The sequence below is a fragment of the Mustela nivalis genome (assembly GCF_964662115.1).
Source record: "Mustela nivalis genome assembly, chromosome: 17".
In the NCBI taxonomy this organism is placed as follows: domain Eukaryota; kingdom Metazoa; phylum Chordata; class Mammalia; order Carnivora; family Mustelidae; genus Mustela; species Mustela nivalis.
The window spans coordinates 11,084,873-11,109,121 of NC_139036.1; the positions used below are offsets into that span (position 1 = coordinate 11,084,873).

General features: G+C 45.8%; 1 protein-coding gene and 1 long non-coding RNA gene across 9 annotated transcripts in view; one reads left to right on the forward strand and one right to left on the reverse strand.

Annotated features, from left to right (window-relative positions):
• SPECC1 (sperm antigen with calponin homology and coiled-coil domains 1) overlaps window positions 1-24,249 on the reverse strand; it is a 280,480-nt gene that overhangs the window by 1,253 nt on the left and 254,978 nt on the right. For 4 of the 8 annotated variants that reach the window (XM_082705725.1, XM_082705730.1, XM_082705728.1 and 1 more), the window contains 2 exons: window positions 20,155-20,271; window positions 12,053-12,223 (listed from right to left, as the gene is read on the reverse strand). In XM_082705725.1, the coding sequence (XP_082561851.1) occupies window positions 12,068-12,223; window positions 20,155-20,271 (273 nt within the window). In that variant the 3' untranslated portion in view covers window positions 12,053-12,067. Of the gene's footprint in view, window positions 1-2; window positions 2,076-12,052; window positions 12,224-20,154; window positions 20,272-24,249 lie in introns of those variants that run through there. The other 4 variants (XM_082705732.1, XM_082705731.1, XM_082705733.1 and 1 more) reach the window with 2 other exon arrangements.
• On the forward strand, window positions 1,456-23,743 carry LOC309851052. The gene is made up of 3 exons (XR_014304601.1): window positions 1,456-1,543; window positions 22,777-22,908; window positions 23,422-23,743. It is a non-coding gene; the product is annotated as an uncharacterized lncRNA (long non-coding RNA).

Sequence of the window (24,249 nt, forward strand, 5' to 3'; positions counted from 1 at the left end):
TCTTTGAGTTATAAAAATAAATCGCACACAGCCTTTATTTTATACATTTCTTTCGTTCTTTTTCCCCTAAAGGGAGCAGGCTCCAGCACAGGGCGAGGGGAAAGGGGACCACCACCGCTGGGTAGCCAGTGCTTGGCCCAGAGCGGGATCATCTGACTTGTTCACAGCAATCACAAAGCCAGAGCGCCAAGAGCTCTGAACACCCCCCTCCAGGTACCCCAAGCACTTCCAGGGCCTCTCCTCTCCCACATCAGCCCTGCCATAATCCCAGAGCAAACACAACCACTCCTCTGGATGGTACCTCCCCCTGGAGAGCAGGGCAGAAGCTGGGGGGTGATGAAGACACATAGTGAGGTCAACAAAAGCCAGATGCCTGAAGCAACACAAGCAGCACCTTCCACTTGGGTGTGCGCATCAGGAAAGAGTAAACTACATTTGTTCTTCCGACTCCCATGTGGAAACAAAGGAGCCACTGCCGGGGGCGGGGTGATGGTGGTGGTGGTGGTGTCACCTTTCCCAAACTGCTCAACAGCAACTTGTGCTCACCACCCGGCGCTAGGGAGCGAGATCAAAGATGGTCTCTCCTCTCCTGGGGCAGCCAAGGGCGGGGGGTGCGTTGTGAACCGGCTCCCCGGAGAGGTTCTGACCACCGGCCACCGAGAAGCGGGTCAGTAACCCTCCCCGAGGAGCGCCGGACCCTGCGCAGAGCTGGAGGTGGTCCGGAGGGAGGGGCTGAGCCACGCCTCTTCCACGCCTGCCGTCAGCGACGCCCTTTGTGGGAGAGGGGCCCCCGCATCAGCAGGTGGTGGGCGGGGGTGAGTCACCTGACTGCCGCAGGGGACCCGCATCCTCACCCGCTAGGTCATGCGCATCGAGTGCCCAACAAGAACACCTGCCCAGGGCGCTCCCCTCGCCCCCGCCCGCCCGCAGTTAGCTCTGCTGCCTCTAAGGGCGACAGCAGGCGCGCAGACCTGGAGCCATCTCTGCCCACCCCGCAGGGATTGCTTCGGTCCTGCCTCCCGAAGGGCCCGATGAGGCAGTAAAACCAGGCGCGGAGCTGAAATAGCGTTTACCTTTGCCGTCTGCCCGGTATTCCCAGACATACACAGCTCTTGGGGCTGCACGTGCAAACACACGAGGACCTGGGTGGGCACCGGGGACCAAAGTGTGTGTGAGAACGGGAATAGGGATTAAGTTGGGGGGGGGGCGACTACGACGACACACAAAGGGAGGGGGTGACAGTGGCTGACATTTCCCTTTCAGCTGGGGTGGGGGGGTGGGGAGGGTGTTCTGAGTGTGAGCTCGTGCAAGCACAGAGACGCATACTTGTCTGCGAGCCACCCCGAGGGAACACCGCAGCCAGCCACCCAGGGGCTGCCTGGGATTCTCACACCTCCGCTCCTCCATCCACAGATTCCCATAGGTGACAGCAATATTTAAGAAGCGTGATCAAGTTCTAGGTGTCACAACTGTTGTCGAGCACACAAGCACATTCCCCAAGAAAGGCAGGGCTCCTGTATTGCCAGGGGGCGCAAGAGCGAAGGTTGGTCTTTTTGCATTTTGTTGGGTGTTTTCTTACTTGACGGGGTGGGTGGTGGCGAGGGCAGAGTTTTTCTAAAGGCAGGAGCCTGGGTTTTCAGAAAAAAGATGACTACTTTGTAAGTGCTGTTGGTGGTAGACCTCAGCCGCTCACCGGTGAAGTCGCTCCATGTGACCGGAGATGGCCCACCCGGTTCTGGTGGACGGAGCCCGGGCTGGGAGGAGGAAGGCCAAGGCTGAGGAGCAGAGCTTCCCTGGCCCACATTCCAAATGCATCTGGACTTAAAGCGGGGGCGTGGTGGGATCCAGTTCAGTTTCTGGTTTGTGCACTGGGCCCCCGGATGGAGTGCGGCAGGCGGTGGATGTAGCCGAGCTGGTGGAAAGTGACCAGGTGCTTGGAGGACCAGCTGCAGGCCGGGGGCCGGCTGTTCTCTGGCCCTCTGGCTCTATGTCTCGAAGTACTTGTAGATCTGGGCCACATACTGCATCACGCTCTGCCAGTCAGGCCGGTCTGTGTACAGCATCTCACTGAGCTCCTGCACGAGAAAAGACGAGGTCATGCTGGGGACACCACAGACCCCCACCCCCTTCCCACAAAGGTAAGGTGCTCCGATCCAGGTTGGGGTGGGGGCTGCCCAGAAACCCTCCTCCAGGGGTGCCTGGATGGCTCAGTGGGTTAAAGCCTCTGCCTTTGGCTCAGGTCATGATCTCAGGGTCCTGGGATCGAGCCCCACATCGGGATCTCTGCTTGGCAGGGAGCCTGCTTCCTCCTCTCTCTCTCTGCCTGCCTCTCTGCCTACTTGTGATCTCTGTCTGTCAAATAAAAAATTAAAACAAAAACAAAAACAAAACAAGAAACCCTCCTCCACCTGCTCAGACAGAAAGTGTAGACAATCTTGTTAAATGGGATTAGTTAAAAGAAAAAGAGTTTTATTCCTATTTAATCAGGAGATACTGTCCCTTAAAAAACATTTTTTTAAAAGATTTTATTTGAGAGAGAAAACGATAATGAGAAAGAGCATGGTAGGGAGGGTCAGTGGGAGAGGGAGAAGCAGGCTCCCTGCTGAGTGGGGAGTCCAATGTGGTACTCGATCCCAGGACTCTGGGATCATGACCTAATCTGAAGGCAGACGCTTAACTGACTGAGCCACCCAGGACCCTGAGATACTGTCCCATTTAAAAAACATTAGACATGACTTCCTGCCCCTTTTATCTTAATAACACGGCAGCATTAAGAAAAGTTCTGTAAAGAGTAAGTCATCCATAACTCCATTATCGTAGAACGAGGGCCGCTTTTCTAAGTTATACTGGAATGTACACCTATGTTTTCCTGCTTCCATCACGTGGACGAACTATTGTATGCTATGTGCTTTTATTTCATTATTTTTTTGGGGGTGGTGGTGGTGGGAGGAGTAAAGGGAGAGGGAGAATCTCAAGCAGGTTTCATGCCCACCATGGAGCCCAATGCAGGGCTGGATCTCAGCATCCTGAGATCATGACCTGAGCTGAAATCAACAGTTGGACGCTCAACCAGCGGAGCCTCCCCCCACCTCCAGTGTCCCTCTGTGTTTTTCTGCCTAACGTTTTCCACACACAATTGCACAGGCTGCTGTGCTGCATTGCTGGTGGTCCTAGTAGTCGAGGGGCACAGTCCAGGGACAGCTATCCCACAACCAACAGGACATCCAACGTGACGTGTCATCTGTGTTCACTTCCTCACGTTACAGAATTTGTGTTACGCATCTTTGTGGGGTGTTGCTGAACTCATGGCTTGAGATGAATGCCCACGAATGGGACCAGCACAAGAGCCTTGAACCAACTGAACCTGCAAGTGCTGTCTTCTAAGAATTAAGTGTTAGACCCGTTTGTTGTCATTGTTCTTTGTTCTTTCTCCCTTAGTTTCACAGGTGATTAGCAAGCAGACAGTCAAATGTTCCTGAAATGTCTGCCACTCTGCGTATGAAATAATTCATTTTGCAGTTGAATTTGGATTCTTTTGTGGTCATGAGAGAACAGTAGGAAAGTACTCTGATGCAAATCCAGGAGCAGGGATGTGGTGGGAAAGCAAGCCTGAACTTATTTAACACATCTGTTCTTGGGTGGTGACAGAAATGAGACCTGTCACTGGCCACTTATTTTGTTTCCATGACCCCTAAATATATTTTATAAGTTTTGCTTCTTGGTTGTGCTAAAACATGACCAGCCTGCTACTGACAAGGATGTGTCTTCCATCTCAGAGAGGACACAGGATTCTGGTCAATATTCACAGCTCTGCTCAGACTATCTCCTCATATGCCCGAACCCGACAATAAGAACATTAAAACTATTTTGGTACATTATCAACATCACATTCAAACATGTTTGAAGATACACTGTAGCACATTTCAAGAGAAGGGAGAGGCTGCTGCCTGACCCAAAATTTGAGGATGCATGACATTTATTTGAATCAGGAGCTGAAAACCTTTCAAGATAAAAAGCACCAGGCCCCGATGGTTTCATTGGCAAATTCTGCCAAATGCTCAAGGAAGAAATAATACCAGTTCTACGCATTCTTTTCCAGGAAACAGAAGAGAGGCACATTTCCTCACTCATTCTGTGAAGCCAGCATTGCCCTAATACCAAACCAGATAGAAATGGGACATAAGAAAGCTACCCACACAGACACAGTAAATACTAGCAAACTGAATCATGATCAAGTGGGGCTCACATCAGGAATGCAAGACAGGTTTAATATCCATCAATGTTATTCATATGATCAGACCTAATAAGAAAAATCATATGATTGTATCAACAGATGCAGAAAAAGCATTTACACATGTACCATGAAGGTATTTGTGGGTTTGGTTCCAGACCACCACAATACAGCAAACACAGCATAAACAAGTCAAATGAATTTTTGAGTTTCCAGTGCATAGAAGTTATGTTTACATTATACTGTAGCTTAATATGTGTGCAACAGCATCTAAAAAAATGCAACAATGTACATCGGTCTCTCACACAATGCAAGTTTGAGCCCTGTGGATGTACTTACGTGTGGATTTTTTGATAACTACACTATGGTACTGTCAGTGGATTTTCTCTAAAACACATTTTTCCTCTACCTCACTTTAAGAATATAGTATGTAAAATACAAAACATATAAAATATCTGTTACTTGATTGTTTATATTATCAGTATAGCTTCTGCTCAACAGGAGGATATTAGCAAAGTTTCTGGGGAGCCAACAGTTATACAGAGATTTTCGACAGCATGGGGGTGTTGATGCTCCCAATTTCTGTGCTGTTCAAGGGTCAACTGCACATTCTCTAATTAAAAGATATGAGAGACTATGGACTCTGAAAAACAATCTGAGGATTTTGAAGGGGCGGGGGATGGGAGATCGGGGTACCAGGTGGTGGGTATTAGAGAGGGGACGGATTGTATGGAGCACTGGATGTGGTGCAAAAACAATGAATACTATTACGCTGGAAAGAAATAAAAAAAAAATATTTTATTGCTAAAAAAATGCTAACCATCATCTAAGCTTTTAGCAAGGTGTAATCACTGATGACTGATTACCATTACAAACATAATAATGGTAAATATAATTTTAAACAATAACTTCAAGAATTACTAAAATGTGATATGGAGACAGAAAGGAGCACATACTGTTGGCAAAATGGAGGTGACAGACTTGGTTGATGCAGGATTGCCACAAACTTTGTAAAAAAAAAAAAAAAAAACAACCAAAAAAACCCCGTTTGTTAAAAAAGAAAAAAAAATCCTTTGTATCCGTGAAACTCAAGATAGTGAAATATAAATGAGGTATGGCTGTTTACAAAATTCAACCACTGTTTATGATAAAAACTACTCAAAACCTAGAAAAGTAGAGGGGTATTTCTTTTACCTAATAAAAGATACACACAAAACCCAAAAGTTGACCTCATACTTAATGGAGACAGGCTGAGCACTTTCCCACTAAGATCAGAAGAAAAGAACAAGGCAAGGATGTCTTCTCTCACCTTTCCTACTCAACACTGTACCAGAAGTTCTAGCTAAGGGCACCTGGGTGGCTCAGTGGGTTAAGCTGCTGCCTTCTGCTCAGGTCATGATCTCAGGGTCCTGGGATTGAGTCCCGCATCAGGCTCTCTGCTCAGCAGGGAGCCTGCTTCCCTCTCTCTCTCTCTCTGCCTGCTTCTCTGTCTACTGTGATCTCTCTGTATCAAGTAAATAAATAAATAAAATCTAAAAAAAAAAAAGTTCTAGCTAATGCAATAAGGCAGGAAAAAGAAACAAAAGCAGGCGCCTGGGTGGCTCAGTTGGTTGAATGATTGCCTTCAGCTCAGGGCATGATCCTGGAGTCCCTCGATTGAGTCCCGCATTGGGCTCTCTGCTCAGAGGGGGTTTGCTTCTCCCTCTGACCTCCCCTCTCATGCTCTCTCTCTCAAATAAATAAAATCTTAAGAAAAAAAAAAAAAGAAACAAAAGGCATACAGATTGGAAGAGCAGGACTAAACTTGTTTTTGTTTGCAGATGACATGACTGTCTATGTAAAACACTCCAGAATTTACCAAAAAACCCACTGGAACTAATATGCAAGTTTAGCAAGATCTCAGTCAATACTTTCCTATTATAATACCATTAATGGACAATTAAAATGTGAAACCAAGCCAAACCATATAAATGGCATTAAATTTTTAAAAAGGACATATATGCATCTATATCAATGATATATATAAATAAGAAAACTTGTTTGTAAAACACTATATGCAGAAAACCATAAAGCACTGATGGAAGAAATCAAGAAGCTCTAAATAAATGGAGATTATTGTATGTTCATGGATTGGAAGACAGAATATTGACAAAATGTCAATTCTTCCCAATCTGGTCTATAGATACAAAACAATCCCAATCAAAATCCCAGCAAGCTGGGCTTTTTTCCGGGGAAGGGGAAGGAGGTAGGTATTGACAAACTAATTCTAAAATTTATAAAGCAAAGGTACAACCAAAGAAATTCTAAAAAGAATAAAGTTGAGACTTGATTTCACGATCTATCAAGTTGTATGAATCAGGACAGTGTGGTATTAACCAAGTGGCAGACACTTGGATCATATTATATCTATTTTATCACAGTAAGAATCATTGAAAAAAAAAAAGATAAGGCTTCTTGCCCTTGGGAGCTCATGGTCTTGGGGGATGGAGATAAATCCTACAATCAGATATTTCAGAGTATAACACCGCACGGGCTATACAGTGCTATCGTGCCTGAAGAGCCCAAAAGGAGGGCATGGCTGTCCTGGATACAGGATCATGGAGGAGGTAAAATGGAGCTCTGGAGAGGGCCTGCCTGCTTGATCAACTCTTGCCTTTGCTAGTCACTAATGTGTGACCTTTTATGGAACCGCACCTGCCTTAGTTTCCCCCCCTTTAGGAGCATCTGTCAGGTGCAGTGAGTCAACACATGGAAAATGCCCGAGGGTGCCTGGGTGGCTCAGTTGGTGAGGTGTCCGACTCCTAATTTCAGCTCAGGCATTCTGAGACCGAGCCCTGCATTGGGCCCTGCACTCAGTGGGGAGCCTGCTTCTCTCTCTCTCTCCCTCTCTCTTGGAATTCCCCTCCCCCTGCTCACGTGTTCTCTCTCTAAATCAATCAACAAATAAAATCTTACAACAAAAGAACATGCCTGGGGCATGTAAACATGAACAAATATTTTTTATACTATTAAATCAACTCTAAGTACCCTTCATAAAATCTGTACTGCAGGGCAGGCTGAGTTATGCCTAAGGAATCATTCTGATATCCTCCTAAAATCCTGAGTGGTAAAGACCTCCCTGTCCTGATCTCTGTGTGTACTGGCTGTCCGATTGGCTTACTCAACAGGCAACACCCTCCCAGTCTACGGACTCAGCATGAGGGCCTTCCCTTCTCCAGGATACAGACACATCAACCCTTAGGGGACACGCACGCATGCTGGCTGTCCTTCCAGCAATGGCCACCTGTCCTCTCACCTCTTCAGTGAGGAGTTGCTCACCCTTGTGATATGGTCGGCTAAACTTCGCTGTCACACTGTGGCTGAGAAGGAATGTGTTCTAAAATTGGGAGAACGTGGTCGAGCTTTCATTTAAAAAAAAAAAATCTCATCTTTGCTAATATGCTATCCCCAGAAACCTGTATTTATTTGGATCTACACCTGTGAGTGATTCCCCTCCCCCCACCCCCGCCCCACCTCACTGATCTTACAATAGATCTTGACCAAAGACCTGGGGTTATGACTGCTGCCAATCCTGACTGTGTATATTTTGGAAGCATCATGTGTAATTAAGAACTGTTTTTCAATCCACGTCAAGATACTGCAAAGCAAATTTCATAATGCGGGAAGCTTCTGTTTTGTTGATGGCACAAACTGGTTAAAATGCTCACAAACAACCCTAAATGCTTCTGAGATTAATTATTATGCTTGTCAGTATCTCCTCACAGACATCTGTAAAAATGAAACTGCCGGTTCCAACAATTAGTTCAACAAGATGATCTCATTCCTAGCCTGCACTAACTCCTGCCTTATGTCAGATACAAAGTAGGGAAAAGATGTCAACTTAAAAAAGAAGCAAATGTCAGCTGTAGCACTACAAAGAAAACCATATTCTGTGTGTACTATCATCTAACAAATTCTCGTTTTCTTCTTGGATTCCTTACGTTAATTATCTGTTGCTCGGATGCCTGGGTGGCTCAGTAGGTTAAGCATCTGCCTTTGGGGCTTGGGTCATGATCCCATGATCCCAAGGTCCTGGGATCAAGCCCTGCATCTGGCTCCCTGCTCAGCAGGGGAGCCTGCTTCTCCCTCCGCCTCTGCCTGCCGCTTTCTCCCTGTTTGGGCGTGCTCTCTCTCTAGCAAATAAATAAATAAAATCTTTAAAATAAATAAATAGGGGCTCCTGGGTGGCTCAGTGGTTTGGGCTGCTGCCTTCGGCTCGGGTCATGATCTCAGGGTCCTGGGATCGAGCCCCGCATCAGGCTCTCTGCTCCGCAGGAGGCCTGCTTCCCTCTCTCTCTCTCTCTCTCTCTCTGCCTGCCTCTCTGCCTGCTTGTGATCTCTGTCTGTCAAAAAATAAATAAAATCTTAAAATAAATAAATAAATAAATAAATAAATAATCAGCTGTTGTTACTTGTTAGCTGTTCAGCATTTCGGAAGGGAAGGTAAAAAGGGGTCCCTTTTGCTCCATCTTGGCCAGACATATATGTCACCTCTAACCTCTTATTTACATGATAGGGACATCTGGTTCTTAAAAAAGTTTCACAGATCTTAGCCTTACTGGGATTTTTTCATCTACATGATTACATTTTTAATTAATTAATTAATTGATTTTAAAAGATTTTATTTATTTATTTCACAGAGATCACAAGTAGGCAGAGAGGCAGGCGGGGGAGTGGGGAAGCAGGCTCCCAACTGGAGCAGAGAGCCTGATGCAGGGCTCGATCCCAGGACCTGGGGATCATGACCTGAGCTGAAGGCAGAGGCCCAACCCACTGAGCCAGCCAGGCACCCCTGAATTCAATTTAATTAATGGGTATGGTTCTTTTTCATTTTGAGTGAGTTTTGGAGAAATATTTACATTTAGTATTTGAAGAAAAAATATACTTGCATTTCTTTAGAAAACTGTTCTGGTTTAAACATACTGGTTTAAACATACTGATTTAAACATTCTGGCTTAAAACATACTGGTTTACTGCTGTTCATAGTACTGATGTTTCTAGAATGGCTGTACTTTTGCTTTTTCATTCCTCAGATGCCCTACATCCACTGAGGATGACAGACCCGAGTCTCAATCTGACTTTGCTTGGATTTTCCCCATCACTGATGAGACTGTACATCTGAAATGTTTATGAACCACTCATGGTTTGTGTATTCTAGCCTTTGATAAATTTCTACTAAGTTGTCTTTTTATTACTGGTTAGTAGAAATTATTTATAGATTTTCTGTCTTCACTTTCTTTCTTTCCAGTTCTGTTATGATGTTTGAGGTTCATTAAGAATCTATGGTCTTTAATCTTTCTGGAAAAATTTCAGGCACCATTTCTTCAAATACTCTCTCTTCCATTCTTTCTTCCCTCTTCTGGAATTCCCACTGGCCACGGGGCTTAGAAATTGTCTTGATTTTATCTTCCATGCTCTTAAGCTTTGCAACAGACACTATTGGTTAATCTAATAGTCATGGCCAACCTCTCTATCCCTTGTAGGCTTCCCACTAAAATGAAAGGAGAATATAAATTGCTTACTTTCTCAAATTCCCTTGCAGCTGGGGTGGCCATGTAACAGAGTACTGCCAATTACCCGAGGGACTCTGGGAAGGCTTCTGATTTCCTTATCAAAGGGGAAAGCTATGAGGAACTTGTTCTATCCATTCCCTCTCCTTCCTGCCCTGCAGATGGGAGTGAAGTCTGGAGCTTGGCAGCCATGTTCAACCACAGAGGACATGGGGACAAAGAGTCAACAGATTAAAGATGGTGGAATGTTAACAAGACATACTCTGGGGTCCTTGATTACACTATTGAGCAATGAACCAATCCTGAAACAACTACTGGACTTCTCATTAAAAAATAAAATGAACAGCTTTATGGTTTAAGCAACTGTTAGTTGGATTTTCCATTTCTTGAATTTGTCTTTTTAAAAAAGATTTTATTTATTTTTTGAGAGAGAGAGAGAGAGAACACACATGTGCATGAGTGTGTGTGCAGGGATAAGGGCAGAAGGGATTTCATGACCCTGAGATCATGACCTGAGCAAAATCAAGAGCTGAACGCTTAATAGACTGAGCCAACCAGACAACCCCCACCCCTTGCCCCCATTTCTTGAATTTGAATACATACTAATACAATTCCTCTATTATATGTTTCATTTAAAAAATATTTTATTTATTTGACAGAAAGAGACACAGTGAGAGAGAGGGAACAGAAGCAGAGGGAGTGAGAGAGGGAGAAGCAGGCCTCCTGCTGAGCAGAGAGCTTGATGTGGGGCTCGATGCTGGCACCCCGGGATCATGACCCGAGTCAAAGGTGGACGCTTGATGATTAGGTCACCCAGGTGCCCCTATTTTCCACTTAAAAAAATTTTTTTTAAAGATTTTATTTATTTATTTGACACACAGAGATCACATCTAGGCAGAGAGGCAGGCAGAGAGAGAAAGAGAGGGAAGCAGGCTCTCTACTGAGCACAGAGCCCAATGTGGGGCTCGATTCCAGGACCCTGAGATCATGACCTGAGCCAAAGGCAGAGGCTTAACCCACTGAGCCACCCAGGTGCTCCTATTTTCTACTTTTTAAATGTCTGTTTCATGTTCTGGATAATCTCCTTAGCTCTATTTTCCAGCTCAGTAGTTCTCTCTTCTGCTGTATCTAATCAGGTTTTCAATCCAACTGGGGCTTTTTTAATTTCTAATTTTCATTTCTAGATGTTTCATTTGATTCTTTTTACAAATCTTTTTTTTTCCTTAACATTATCACAGTCCTATGATTTTTATTCCCTCTTTTACCTCCTTAGTATGTTTAAACATAGTCTTTTACAGTCTCTTTCTTATTATTTTATTATCCCACATTCTGGTAGATGATCTTCTTGTCTGGTCTAGCTGCTGACTAGCACAACTAGATCATTTTCTTGAGTGTTTTGTAATTTTGGATTGTGAATGTATTTTCAGTGGCCATTGTACCACTAGCCCAGAAGCTTTGTGCCTCAGCTAGTATAAGTTAGGGGCTTCTTAGAGCACAGAAATAAATTTGAACTCCAAACCTCATGTGGCCCAGTTTTCTTTTCTTGCAGATTTTCCTTTTTCTGGACACACACACACAAAACGAAGGTGGAAACCAAGCTTCCTTATCATTTCCCTTGACTGGCAGGTAGAGGTTTTTTAATTCCCCTTTCACTAAGAAGAACTAATTTTGTGACCTTGGGTTTATGTAAGGGTCTCAGTACTATTGTTTTGTTTATGGGAACTCAGTGCCTCGTCTCTTGTTCCTGTGTGGACATTAAATAAAAGCTATACCCATTAGGTAGGAACCCATTTTGTTATGAGCCCTCTACCAGCACTCCCAGACCTACTTCTGAGGCTTGCCAAAGTCTTAGTTTATGCTTCATGGCCCTGGTTTCCACTTCTCTTTGAATTTCTGACATCTGGCCACTTCCCATTCTTTCTTCAGACCGCAGCTATGGGTTGATATTTTTATAATTACATTTTATCCAGATTTCTAGGTGGCTTGAACAACAGGGCTTTAATAATTCATCCCACTGTGCTTCTAGAAATGAAATTTATCCACAATGAAATCTTCGAAAAAAACCCTAAATCATGTGTGGTTAGACTAACTGAATTAAAAAAAAAATTTTTTTTTTTTTTTAAGTAGGCTCCACACCCAGTGCAACCAAGGGCTTGAATTCACAGCCATGAGACAGAGACCCAAGCTGAGATCAAGAGTCAGCTGCTGAACGGACTGAGCCACCCAGATGTCCCATGAATATTTTTATATTAGGGATCACGAGTAACAGATCTTTAGCAAAGGGATTTTAATGTTCTGTAAGAAACTGTTTAGTAGATGGCATAAAGTTCTTTCTCCTACAGGTAGAACAAAGTTTCACAAGGATATAAAATAGGATACTTACCAGGCTGGGTTTGATGCCTACACTTTCGGCTGCTTCAAATGCCAACAGGAGATTCTTTTTCTAGATTAAGAGGACAAAGACTGGAATTATCAACTAACAATACACAGCTTTTGAGAAAATAAAAATAAATATAAAAACATAAAGCTTTTGCCAGGAAAGAACACTACATGACACTCCCACATAGATGATCTACTATTATAAAACACTTAGATTCTTTTTAAAAAAGATTTTATTTATTTATTTTTTTAATTTTTTAAAAAATTTTATTTATTTATTTGACAGAGAGAGATCACAAGCAGGCAGAGAGGCAGGCAGACAGAGAGAGAGAGAGAGGAGGAAGCAGGCTCCCTGCAGAGCAGAGAGCCCGATGCGGGACTCGATCCCAGGACCCTGAGATCACGATCTGAGCCGAAGGCAGCATCTTAACCCACTGAGCAGCCCAGGCGCCCCTTTATTTATTTATTTGAACAGACAGAGATCACAAGGAGGCAGAGAGACAGGCAGAGAGAGAGGAGGAAGCAGGCTCCCCGCTGAGAAGAGAGCCCGATTCGGGGCTCGATCCCAGGACCTTGGGATCATGACCTGGGCCAAAGGCAGAGGCTTTAACCCACTGAGCCACCCAGGTGCCCCAAAACACTTAGATTTTTAAGTCAAATATGCAAACAAGTGTTTCAGTCTAAGGAAGAAAATGATTGGCAGGTTATAATTAAAATGAAATTAACGATTCCTGACTATCAAAGATAAATATTTGTGAGCTATTTTTTACTCTGTCACAACTTATGACATACACATTCTGTTGTGGATCAAGACTTGTTTCATCACGGTGCTGTATACCATTTCCCCCTAGAATTCTAAAGGCACGTTCCACAGTTAGCTCTGATTCGTAGCTCCTTCCTGAGACACTTTCTGGCTGTTCTGATGTTTCCTCACCTGGATGAACTTAAGAATCACTTAATTATGCCTCCTCCCCTCCATAATTCATTTGAGATTAAAATTTAATTAGATTGGTATATTAAGTTTAATCAAGACAGTCATGTTCCTCTAAGTAATCATGTTTTATGTTCCCCAGTAGAATTCTGTGATTTTACGCATTTGGATTTGATACATAATTTTATCTCTTCGGCCATTTCCCCATGGCCTTCACCCTCTGTCCTTGGGTACACATCTGCTTCCTGAAGGTGGAGGGCTCTGCCTTCATACAGATGCAAACTCTCTGCTCTAGGTACCACGTCACAGAGAAACAGAAAAGACAAGGCAGTGCACGTTTTCTCGCAGGCTGTGGTCTACGCCTGGGAAAGCTGCTGATCTGTGGTCATCTCACCCAAGACACCAGCCCTCTTCCTCCAAATTAAGGGAAGTTTATGGGCATGAACTGGAAACCTGTGCGTGTTTCCATAACACTGCTCTCTCTTCTGCGGAGACAGGAGCTCTTAGCAGCACTTAACTGAGGCCGTCCTTTACTGAGCTGTCCTTTACCGAGCCCAAACTTGTGGCAGCTGTCTCTTTTGTGTTAGTGTTGAGGAGAAAGGGGGTTTGTAAGCCAGTTTTGTGGCTACCACTATTCCAGAAGTCATGGCGTTTGATAGGCCATGCCAACTTGTTTTCTTTCTTTCCTTTTTTCTTTTGTAAGATTTTATTTATTTATTTGACAGACAGAGTTCACAAGTAGGCAGAGAGGAAGGCAGAGAGAGGGGAAAGCGGGCTCTCCACTGAGCAAAGAGCCCGATATGGGGCTCAATCCCAGGATCCGGGGATCATGACCCAAGCTGAAAGCAGAGGCTTTAACCCACTGAGCCACCCAGGGGTCCCTTGTTTTCTTTCTTTTAAATATATTTTTTAAAATATTTGACAGACAGAGATCACAAATAGGCAGAGAGGTAGGCAGAGGGTGGGGTGGGGGGAGTGAAACAGGCTCCCTGCTGAGCAGAGAGCCTGATTCGGGGCTTGATCCCAGGACCCTGAGATCATGACCTGAACCAAACGCAGAGGCTTAAGCCACTGAGTTACCCAGGCGTCCGCCAGGGCACCTGGCGGGCTTAGTTCTTGGAGCACGCAGCTCTCAATCTCAGGGTCGTGAGTTCGAGCCCCACACCATACATGGAGCCTACTTAAGAAAATAAATAGAATGCTGCACCGATTTTCAATTCCAGCCATAGTGTTTAAGTGTGCATTCACTTACACATTTACCTGCATAGACTATTATGAGCAAGCACTGTTAACTAATTCTTCCATTGCAACAGTCTCAGGCCTCTGCAAGAAGGCCGGGGGCGGGGGGAGAAAGCTGCCACTTATGGGCAGCAGGAGGGAGTGTGCCCAGGACGAAACCTGCGGGCCTGAGCCCTTCCTGCGGCAGGAGAGCGGAAGCCCCCAATAGAGCTCTCTGCCACTGGCCCCACTAGCAGGACACCACCTCACCTAAAAGTGACAGCAGAAAGCATCCCAAGTCCAGATTTCTCCTCTCATGTTAAAACTTTGTTTCAGGGGTGCCTGGGGGGTGGTGCTCAGTCGTTAAAGGTCTGCCTTCGGCTTGGGCCATGGTCCCAAGGTGCTGGGATTGAGCCCCGAGCCCCGCATCGGGTTCCCGATGCTCAGCAGGAAGCCTGCTTCTCCCTCTCCCACTCCCCCTGCTTGTGTTTTCTCTCTCGCTGTGTCTCTCTCTGTCAAATAAATATATCAAATCTTTAAAAAAAAAAAAAAAAACTTCTTTTCAGACACTGACACGAAAACACTCCATTCTAAGACTTGAATCTGACTAGAAACGTGGAAGTTTCATGGGCTGACAGATAAATCTGCTTTCTGTTGAGAAAAAAAATGCCCAAACCTCCCATCTGTAGCTCCCATCTCTTTCATGTCTTCGAAGACATCCTTGTTAGTTTTATCAGAAACCCCCTACTTGACACTGACGTCCAACTGACTCGCTTTCATTACTTCCACCGGGGGAAACGGAACAGCTCCTGCTTTCTGAACTTCCTGGGCTGTGCCATTAATCTCACAGACCCACAGTCTTCCACAATCGGACAGGGGTGGTCCCTGATCACAGCATCCTCTGTCAGGGGGAAGACGTACAACCCTGTGGGTAGGGGCCACGGGGCCCTGTACCACCAGGACAACAGGAAGTGAGTTGACGGCAGTGTCTGGCTTTTGCACATCTCCAAGTGGGCAGCTGGCTGTGCGGTTGGGGATCACAGACACCCATGGCGAGACAACGCACTTTCACAAGGAGGCAGTGCTCGTGATTCAAAGCGGGAAAAGCCAACACTTTCAGGTTCATTATTTTCCAGCAGATCCAGAGTGATTTGAGGACGAAGAGCCCAGGTATGTTTTGCACGAGAGCGGACAAACACTGCACACCTTCAGGAAGATTCCCATCATAGAGAGTGTGTGCGGTAGTTTTAGTGAGGTCCTCTGAGTATCCAAATTGTTTTACACCCTCTCTTGCCTCAGTTTTTTTTTTTTTTTAAGATTTTATTTATTTACCTGACAGAGATCACAAGTAGGCAGAGAGGCAGGCAGAGAGAGAGAGAGAGAGGGAAGCAGGCTCCCTGTAGAGCAGAGAGCCCGATGTGGGGCTCGATCCCAGGGCTCTGGGATCATGACCTGAGCCAAAGGCAGAGGCTTTAACCCACTGAGCCACCCAGGCGCCCCGCCTCAATTATCTTTATACCATCATATGGAAAAGGCAGAGGCTGCAGAGCGAAGAGAAGGGACACGGACGGAGGTCACTGCTGGAAGTGGGCTCTGCTTTTGAGGGGCTCGAAGCACAGGCTGCGTGGACGCCCCCACAGCCCCGGCTTGTCTCCTCCTCTCTGGCTTCTCCACTCCGGTTGCCTCGGCTGGGTGGCTCTCTCTCTTGACAACAAGCAAGAGTCAAGGTTCCTCAGCCTTCTCTCTATGCCCCTGTGATACTGTGATTTATCACAAGAAATATACATTGGTCTTTGTCCACGGTTCCCAGCACAGGGCTCCTAAAACCCTTACCATTTCCCATATAAGAGCCACAGAGGCAACTTTTGTTACAATCTTTGGTTTTCGTCCTCCGTTCCAGAAATGGCTTCAGAACAACAAAGCTGAAATAGATGTCTTCGGTTATTCATACAAACCTCTTTCAATCATACCTGAGTTTCTGTTCAAGACGTGATTTTTTGAAAAACCCCAGATAGGGGTGCCTGGGTGGCTCAGTTGGTTAAAGCCTCTGCCTTTGTCATAATCCCAGGGTCCTGGGATCGAGCCCCGCATTGGGCTCTCTGCTCAGCAGAGCGCCTGCTTCCCCCTTTCTCTCTGCCTTTCTGCCTACTTGTGATCTCTCTCTCTCTCTGTGAAATAAACAAAAAATCTTAAAAAAAAAAACCTCCACAAAACCCAACCCAGATAAGCTAAGGATGGCGGCTGGCTGCTAGGGGAACCAGCTATAGGATGAGAGGGTTGGAACTTATATATCCCCTGACCCCAACCTTGGGGAGGGGAGATAGACCTGACATTGAGTTCCATCACCAAGAGCCAATGGTTTAACCAATTGTACCTGTGTAAGGAAGCCTCCATTAAGCTCAAAAGGATGGGGTTCAGAAAGTGTTGTACCCCAAGGTCCAAGGGGACAGAAGCTCTTGTGCTTGGGACCATTTTGGACCTCCCCCTGGGGTGCCCTCATCCAGCCGACCATGAGTGTCCTTCAACATCCTTTGTAATAAACCGGTGACCTAGCAAGGAGACTGTTCTGAGTTCTGTGAGCCACTCCAGCAAATCAATCAAACCTAAGGAAGGGATCACGGAATCTCCGGTTTACAGCTGGTCGGTCAGAGCAAGGTGACAACTACATGGTCACCGGATCTGAAGTGGAGAGTGCCGTCTCATGGGACTGAGCCCTTAACCTGTGGGACGTGAAGGTGGACAGTGTCACACTTGAACTGAGTCACACTTGAGGACACCCAGCTGGTGTTACAGAACCACCTGGTGTGGGGAAAAAATCCCCATCTGTTTACAGAAGTGTCAGAAAGGAAATGCTGGAGGCAGAGTGGATATAGACAAGGTTTTCCTTAGGGTTTCTCTCAGGACCTGGGACGGAGGTGATCTCCAGGCAGATTGCCTCTGCCCGCTCTGTTGGATACAGTAGATACACCTGACATGTGGTTACTTAAATCAAAAGTAATTAAGATTACACATTCAACTTTCCAGTCATTGAAAGCCACATTCGTTAACAGTCCAACGAACTAGTAGCTACCATATTGGGGAGCGCAAACAGAGCACTTTTCCATCATTTTGCTTCCCTTAGGCAGCAATTACCTATGCCCTGATGACTCCTGAATTTGCCTCCAACTCTGATCTCTGGTCTGAACTCCGCATTTATCATCCAATGGCCTGCCTGACCTTGCACACTGCATTCTTCAGAACATCTCCCACTTAACATGATTAAAAACAACCGTTGTTTTGTTTTGTTTTCCAAATGTTTAATGCTCTGGTGCGGTCTGCTTCGTGGACTACCAACAAAGCACCACACAAGAATTTTAGGTCTTGAGATTTTTATACGCTCTTGGATGGTTAATTCTATGTGTTGGCGTGGCTTGGTCATGGTACCAGATGTTGGCCAAACACTATTCTAGATGTTTCCATGAAGGTTTTTTTTTTTTTTTAAGATTTTATTTATTTATTTGACAGAGAGAGATCACAAGTAGGCAGAGAGGCAGGCAGAGAGAGAGAGGAGGAAGCAGGCTCCCCGCCGAGCAGAGAGCCCGATGTGGGACTCGATCCCAGGACCCTGAGACCATGACCCGAGCCGAAGGCAGCGGCTCAACCCACTGAGCCACCCAGGCGCCCCAAGGTATTTTTTTTTTTAAAGATTTTATTTATTTATTTGACAGACAGAGACCACAAGTAGGCAGAGAAGCCAGCAGGGAGAGAGAGAGAGAGAGAGAGAGGGAAGTAGACTCCCTGCTGAGCAGAAAGCCCAATGCGGGGCTCGATCCCAGGTCCTTGGGATCATGACCCGATCCGAAGGCAGAGGCTTTAACCCACTGAGACACCCAGGTGCCCCTCCATAAAGGTATTTTTAAGATGAGATTAATACTTAAATTGGCAGATTTTGGGTGAAGCACATCATGGGCCATAGTGTGGGTGGGCCTCACCCCATCAGTTGAAGGCAAAAATAGAAAAAGTCTGATCTCCTTTGAAGAAGAGGTATTTCTGCCAGCAAACTGCCTTTAGATCTAAACTGTGGCACTCAATTTTCTTACACACACACACTAGACACACCTAGGGCTAGACACACCTCTCTTTCCTCCTGTCCTCCCTCACAACTAACTAGTTCCTAAGTCCAGCTGATTCTACATCTAAGACCTATTCTGAATCTTTCTATCCAGGATGCAGCTAATGGCTGGCATCAGGGATGCTGAGCCCTCACGCTGACATCAGGCCTCACTCATTTATTCTCTTTCCAGCTCTTTCTTCACTTAACAGCCAAAGAGATCTTCCAAAAACACAAATTGTGTGTCTCTACCATTTAGAACCCTTTAGTGACTTCCCACTGAGGTTAGAGCAAGAGGAAGATTTCTTCCTGTGGAAGCCTTGCAGGGTCTGGCCCTGGCTGGTCCCCAGAACCATCACAGGCCTCTCTTCCACACTCACTGCACTCCGGCCAATGGGCCTTCTTCCAAGTCCCCAACCCCAACTGTTTTCCTTGTCAGGCTGCTCCCTTCCTCTGGAAGGTTCCCCTAAGCTCTTTCTATTACTAGCTCTTTATTTGTTCTGAAGAGCATTGCCTCTCAGAGAGGCCTTCTCAGCCTTCGTGATCTAAATCAGGAAACCTGGGACGCCTGGGTGGCTCAGTTGGTTAAGCAGCTGCCTTCAGCTCAGGTCATGATCCCAGGGTCCTGGGATCGAGTCCTGCATCACGCTCCTTGCTCGGCAGGGAGCCTGCTTCCCCCTCTGCCTCTACCTGCCTTTCTGTCTACCTGTGCTCGCTCACTCTCTCCCTTTGTCTCTGACAAATAAATAAATTTAAAAAAAAATTAAAATCAGGAAACCTGTTCACTCCCACAGCATGAAGTTTCTCTTATAGCTCTTCTGCAATTTATTTATTTATTTATAACATTACCTGTTATAGGTTTACTCACTTGTGGACCTGTGTCTCTACATGGTTCACTTTTGTCTTTGTTACTGTGTATGATGTTTGGCAAGAAATATTTGTGGAGAGAATGAGCAGGGCCTGCAGCATTTCCCAAAGTACACTCTCTGGCATAGGATTTTGTAGGATGTTCTAGGTCATGGTTTGGCAAATTATCAACCGGTGGACCAAACCTGGCTCACAGCCTGTTTTTGTAAATAAAGTTTTATTGGAACACAGCATGCCCATTTGTTTTCTCTGGGGTCACTTGGGTGCTACCATGGTAGATGAGTAGCTGTGACGAAGACCTTGGACCCACGAAGTCCACCATTTGGCCCTTAAAAACTTGTTGACTCTTGTTATAGGTAATTGTATTAAAAAAGTCTATGGATCTGATAAATGTAGGGTTAAACAAAGTCACACAGGTTTCTTTCAGCGGGACTTCTTGAAGTCATTACCGTGCTAATGAGCGTCATGAATCTCTGAGAATGTGACATAATATACAGTTTCCTAAGCTCATCTGAGCAGCTAGATCCTTTTGGTGGCGCTTCCGGTTCTTTGGAAAAGACTTCAAAAATGCTGGCCAAGGTCTTAAAACCACGAAGGTGAAATTTCATGAGGGCTTTCTCTCAAAAAACGAGTGATAGGAACTTCTCAGCAGTCACAGTAAGCTGGTCTTCAACCCATTTTTCCAGGCCATGAGGGATACTGAAAGGTATTTACTGAGGGTAGGATCCTATGGCCTCATCATTCGCTCAAGAGTTCTCTCTGACTGGTATCAATATCCTAGTTTCCATGTGGAGTCTATGAACACCACCCCACTGGGAAGTATGGTATTATAGGAATTCCCCTCACATGTTCTAGAGGATAACCAGGGGTGACTGGGCAGGTGACTTACTTTCTCCTGACTGTTCAGCTCCTGATACGGAATGTGGGCAGGCAGGTAGGTATGGAGGAGAGCACAGAAGGCCAAACCATCGCTCCAGCTGCTGCTGAAATTGGTGATATCGATGTTCTGTGGGGGGGAGGAAAAGCAGCATTAATCTCCAAACTGTGCAACGGCAGAGAGGATGAAGGAGACTATGAATAAGGGGGTATCCACCTCTAGGTTTGCAGGAAGGCCGGATAAGAAACCACGCAAGACTTCAGGAAGTCCATTTAATTCTGGTACCAGCAATGGCCTGGTGTCGCCCAAATCCACTCACAGAATTGTGTGAAGCAAAGCCTTCAGGGCTCCAAACCCTGGGAATTTCTGCCTGCCCAGTGGTATATTAAAAGCTTGGAGACATCTTATTCTCAAATCCACCCACTCGATCAGCTTTCCATGTCCCAGCACTGCCCAGATTTATCTGGTCAAGGAGGAATCCTCACCATGATCGTCACGACGTATGACCCCAATGAACAACAGGTAGACCAAGACAAAACAAGATCTTAAACACCTAGATGTCTGGTCTCATAGCTTATTCCTGCTAATACCCTCTTCTCCCACAACTTGAAGGGCTTCTCAGGGAGAAAGAAACCTCCCCATACTCAACAGTATCCTTGCTAGTATGTCAAATACCCAAGGGTTATGAGGCCTCCCAAGGGAAGACGGAGTGCTCCTCTGGATTCGGTGGATACCCCAGCAGATGCTTGGAACAGAGTGATGAGGAAAACAGAATCTTTAGAGGCAGGAAGCCCATGGAGACAACAAAGTGGGCAGAGGTGAGTGGACAGTGAAGACGTGGCTCTTTCTGACGGTGTCGATGTGACTTCCCACTCCCACTGCCCAAACCACACGCCCATCGGCAGCAGCTCAACCTAACTATCTGGGGAGTGATGTAGGATGTCACCCCCAGAAGCGATGGCACTTGACTAGAGGAGGAGGGGTGAAGAGGAACATGACGTGAAGGTAAATTGGAATAGGGGGAGGGAGACTCCTTATGTGTGTGTAAAAAGCTTTGAAGAACACAGGGAGGTGGAAATGTGTAATAAAATATGGTACAGTTTTCCCATGCGCGTTCCTGAGGGGTTTGGAAGCAAATGGCCCGCCATCTCATTTGAGCATTTTATCTAGATTTTCCCTGTGTTAGTCTGAGCTAGCTTGGCCACTAGCGATGAGGTAGGTTCAAATGGCTCATTTTACAGGAAAGACACGGAGGCCAGAAGCGGTGGCATCTGCGCATCACACACACCGGGTTTTACCTGGATGACGGACACTCCGGCAGGCCAAGTCCCCACCCTGTGGCCCTTTCTATCAAACCTCTCCTGGCTTCTAGCCAGAGTCCAGAATGACCCAGGTGGACCCCAGAACGTTCTCCCACAAAGCACCGCCATTCAGGGAAGTCAGATTCTCCAGCCTGTTTGCGCTTACATTTACCTGGGGGAAGCTATCTGGCCGAGGGCAACACACAACCATAATAATGCCTCTTCGTTCCGGTTTTCATGACTCAAGCACAACCGGATTTTAAGAGCTGCTAAGCATCCGTGTTACATAAAAGTCTGAGAATGCCCCGTCTCCGTTTTCGGGCTGAACGTGCACCAGCCCGGCCTCCTGGTAAGCTGATCATTTGCATTCTTGGCTTCAGACAGTCTCTCTGGAGACTCTGGAGCTATCTGATGGGGTCTGGATGCTGCTTTGGAAATGGGAAACACTGTAATTTTCTATTTTCTGAAGAGGTCTGCATGTTAAAAAAGAAGAGGAAAGACATGGGGTGGGGGAGGGGGGCACATCCTGTCCAGTTCACTCGAAGTCTCAGGCACTAGAACCAGATGCTCATCTGGCGCTGGGGAGTGGGGGCAAGGAGCCAGGGTGGGCCAGCCTTTGGAAAACCAGGCCTCCGAGTGCTCGTAGACACTTTCCTTACTTTGGCACGCAGAGGTCATCTGAGACCCCGTCTCCAAGCCCATCTCTCACGGTGCCTGTGACCTGGTGGAAGGAAAGTTCTTTCCAGGGACCGCTCGCTGATGGTTATTGCTCACGCTCAGTACTGGGGCATCTGTGAAAATGGGACGGGCATGTGCCACACCCGGAAGCGTTCCCTCCAAGAGGCATTGTCGACATACATCCCATTTCGTCGTCAAAAGAAACTGAGGCCCTAAGAAGTGGTGTTTTTGTCAGAAAGGCCACATTTTAAGTAGAAAGCCAAACATCCAATGAATGACCAAGATGTAAGTCCCTGAGATATGAGGGCTCACAACGTGTCTGGTGCTGGGCATCTCCTCGTTTAATGCTCAGAATGACAATACCTGGTAAGTAGCACTGTATCCACTTCACAGATGAGGAAGCCAAAGCAGAAAGAAATATCGCTGGGGCCAGAGTCAGGGGCAAATCACAGGTCTGCCTGACAGCAAAGCACGTCATGTTAGCTGTCCTTCCTTCCTTCCTCCTTTTTTCTTTCTCCCTCCTCCTCTGCCTACCATCTGTCACAAATTTACTTCACATCTAAAGCTTTTAAGGTTTGAGAAATCTTTCATTTCCTAAAATGTGAGAACATTTTACACGCTTATCTCTTGTATTATATTTTTCTTTATGATACAGAATGTCATTTTCCTTCATCTGTACGATCTCCAGAAGCACTCTGAGAGGCTAGAGAAACCCAACGTGGGTAACGAGGCCACCGTCTCACAAAACCAAGAAAGTGCCCGGTATTTCACTGTCACTTAGGAGAAGGTCTGATTTTAAAGATTTTATTTATTTATTTGAGAGACTGAGAGTAAGAGAGCACAGAGGGAGGAGAGGGAAAAGCAGACTCCCCATTGAGCAGGGCGCACGATGTGGGGCTCAATCCCAGGACCTAGAGATCATGACCTGAGCCGAAGGCAGATGCTTAACCGACTGAGCCACCCAGGTGCCCCACAGGAGCAGTTTTGGACTTTTAAGTATAAATGAGCAACAGGTAGAAACTATAAAGTCTATTGAAAAAAATTAGTCTAAACGACTCACAACAGAGAGCTCAGAGAACCCGGATGCTTCTGGACAGACGGCAGCTTGCGGGCCTTTCTGGAAACATGAAGCCTGCTATACATCAGACCCTGGTACTTCAGCAGCAAGACCGCACCGAACACTAAACAAGAAAGTGCCCTATTTAAAAAAAAAAATGGAATTATGGAAATTCCAAATCTAGGTGGGTTATCAAGTCCAACATCCAGGTGAGGAAATGCTTCTCTTTCCTGTAACCCACAGGCACCACGTTTAAGACTGAGTTGTTCTGACACTGGAAGAGATGGAAGACAACCAGCGGTGATCAGTGATCTGCAGCACTGTACTCATCCCAAGGCTATCAAGTAAAGACTCCACCCTTCTTAGGATAAAGTGGAACAGCTCAATTCTAGTTCCCTGAATGTTATTTGAAATCCTAATTCCATTGGAGCGACAAGAGTATCAACAATTCCCAACTCAACGCAGCTGTTCAAACAACTGAAAACATGCACACTTTTCTGATACCTCATGTAAGAGGATGTAAGCACTGTACAAATCTCAGGGATGGTTTGTTACCATCGTTATTATAAAGGTGGTTCATTACCGCTCACTGAGGTATATTTTTGGGAGCTGTATGATGTATCTTAGTGAATGAGGAGTTAGCAGATGTTGGGGGGAAAGCTACGCTTTGAGGCAGGGTATGCGGAAAATGGAGCCTAATCACACAAACACCCCCAAGAGGTGTTAGTTAATATATTCGTTTTCTCAATTACCATTCAGCTGAATTCTGAGGGGCTCATCAAAAGAATAACTAAGAACAAAAACAGAAAATGATCAACAAAGCATTCTACAAGCTGTATAGTCAGTTATTTTCTTTGTTATCTATTCCTGAATAAAACTGAATGGGATAATAATAATAATTTAAAAAACGGAATGGGATAATTGTTACCCTTAACTGGGAGTTAGGAATGGACTGGGAGCAGGCAGGGGATTCTGGGGGTGCGGGCAATACTGTGTTTCAAGACCGGGATGCTAACTGCACGGGTACCTTCATGTTGTGAAATTTCACAGAATGGTATGCTTGCATGTTCT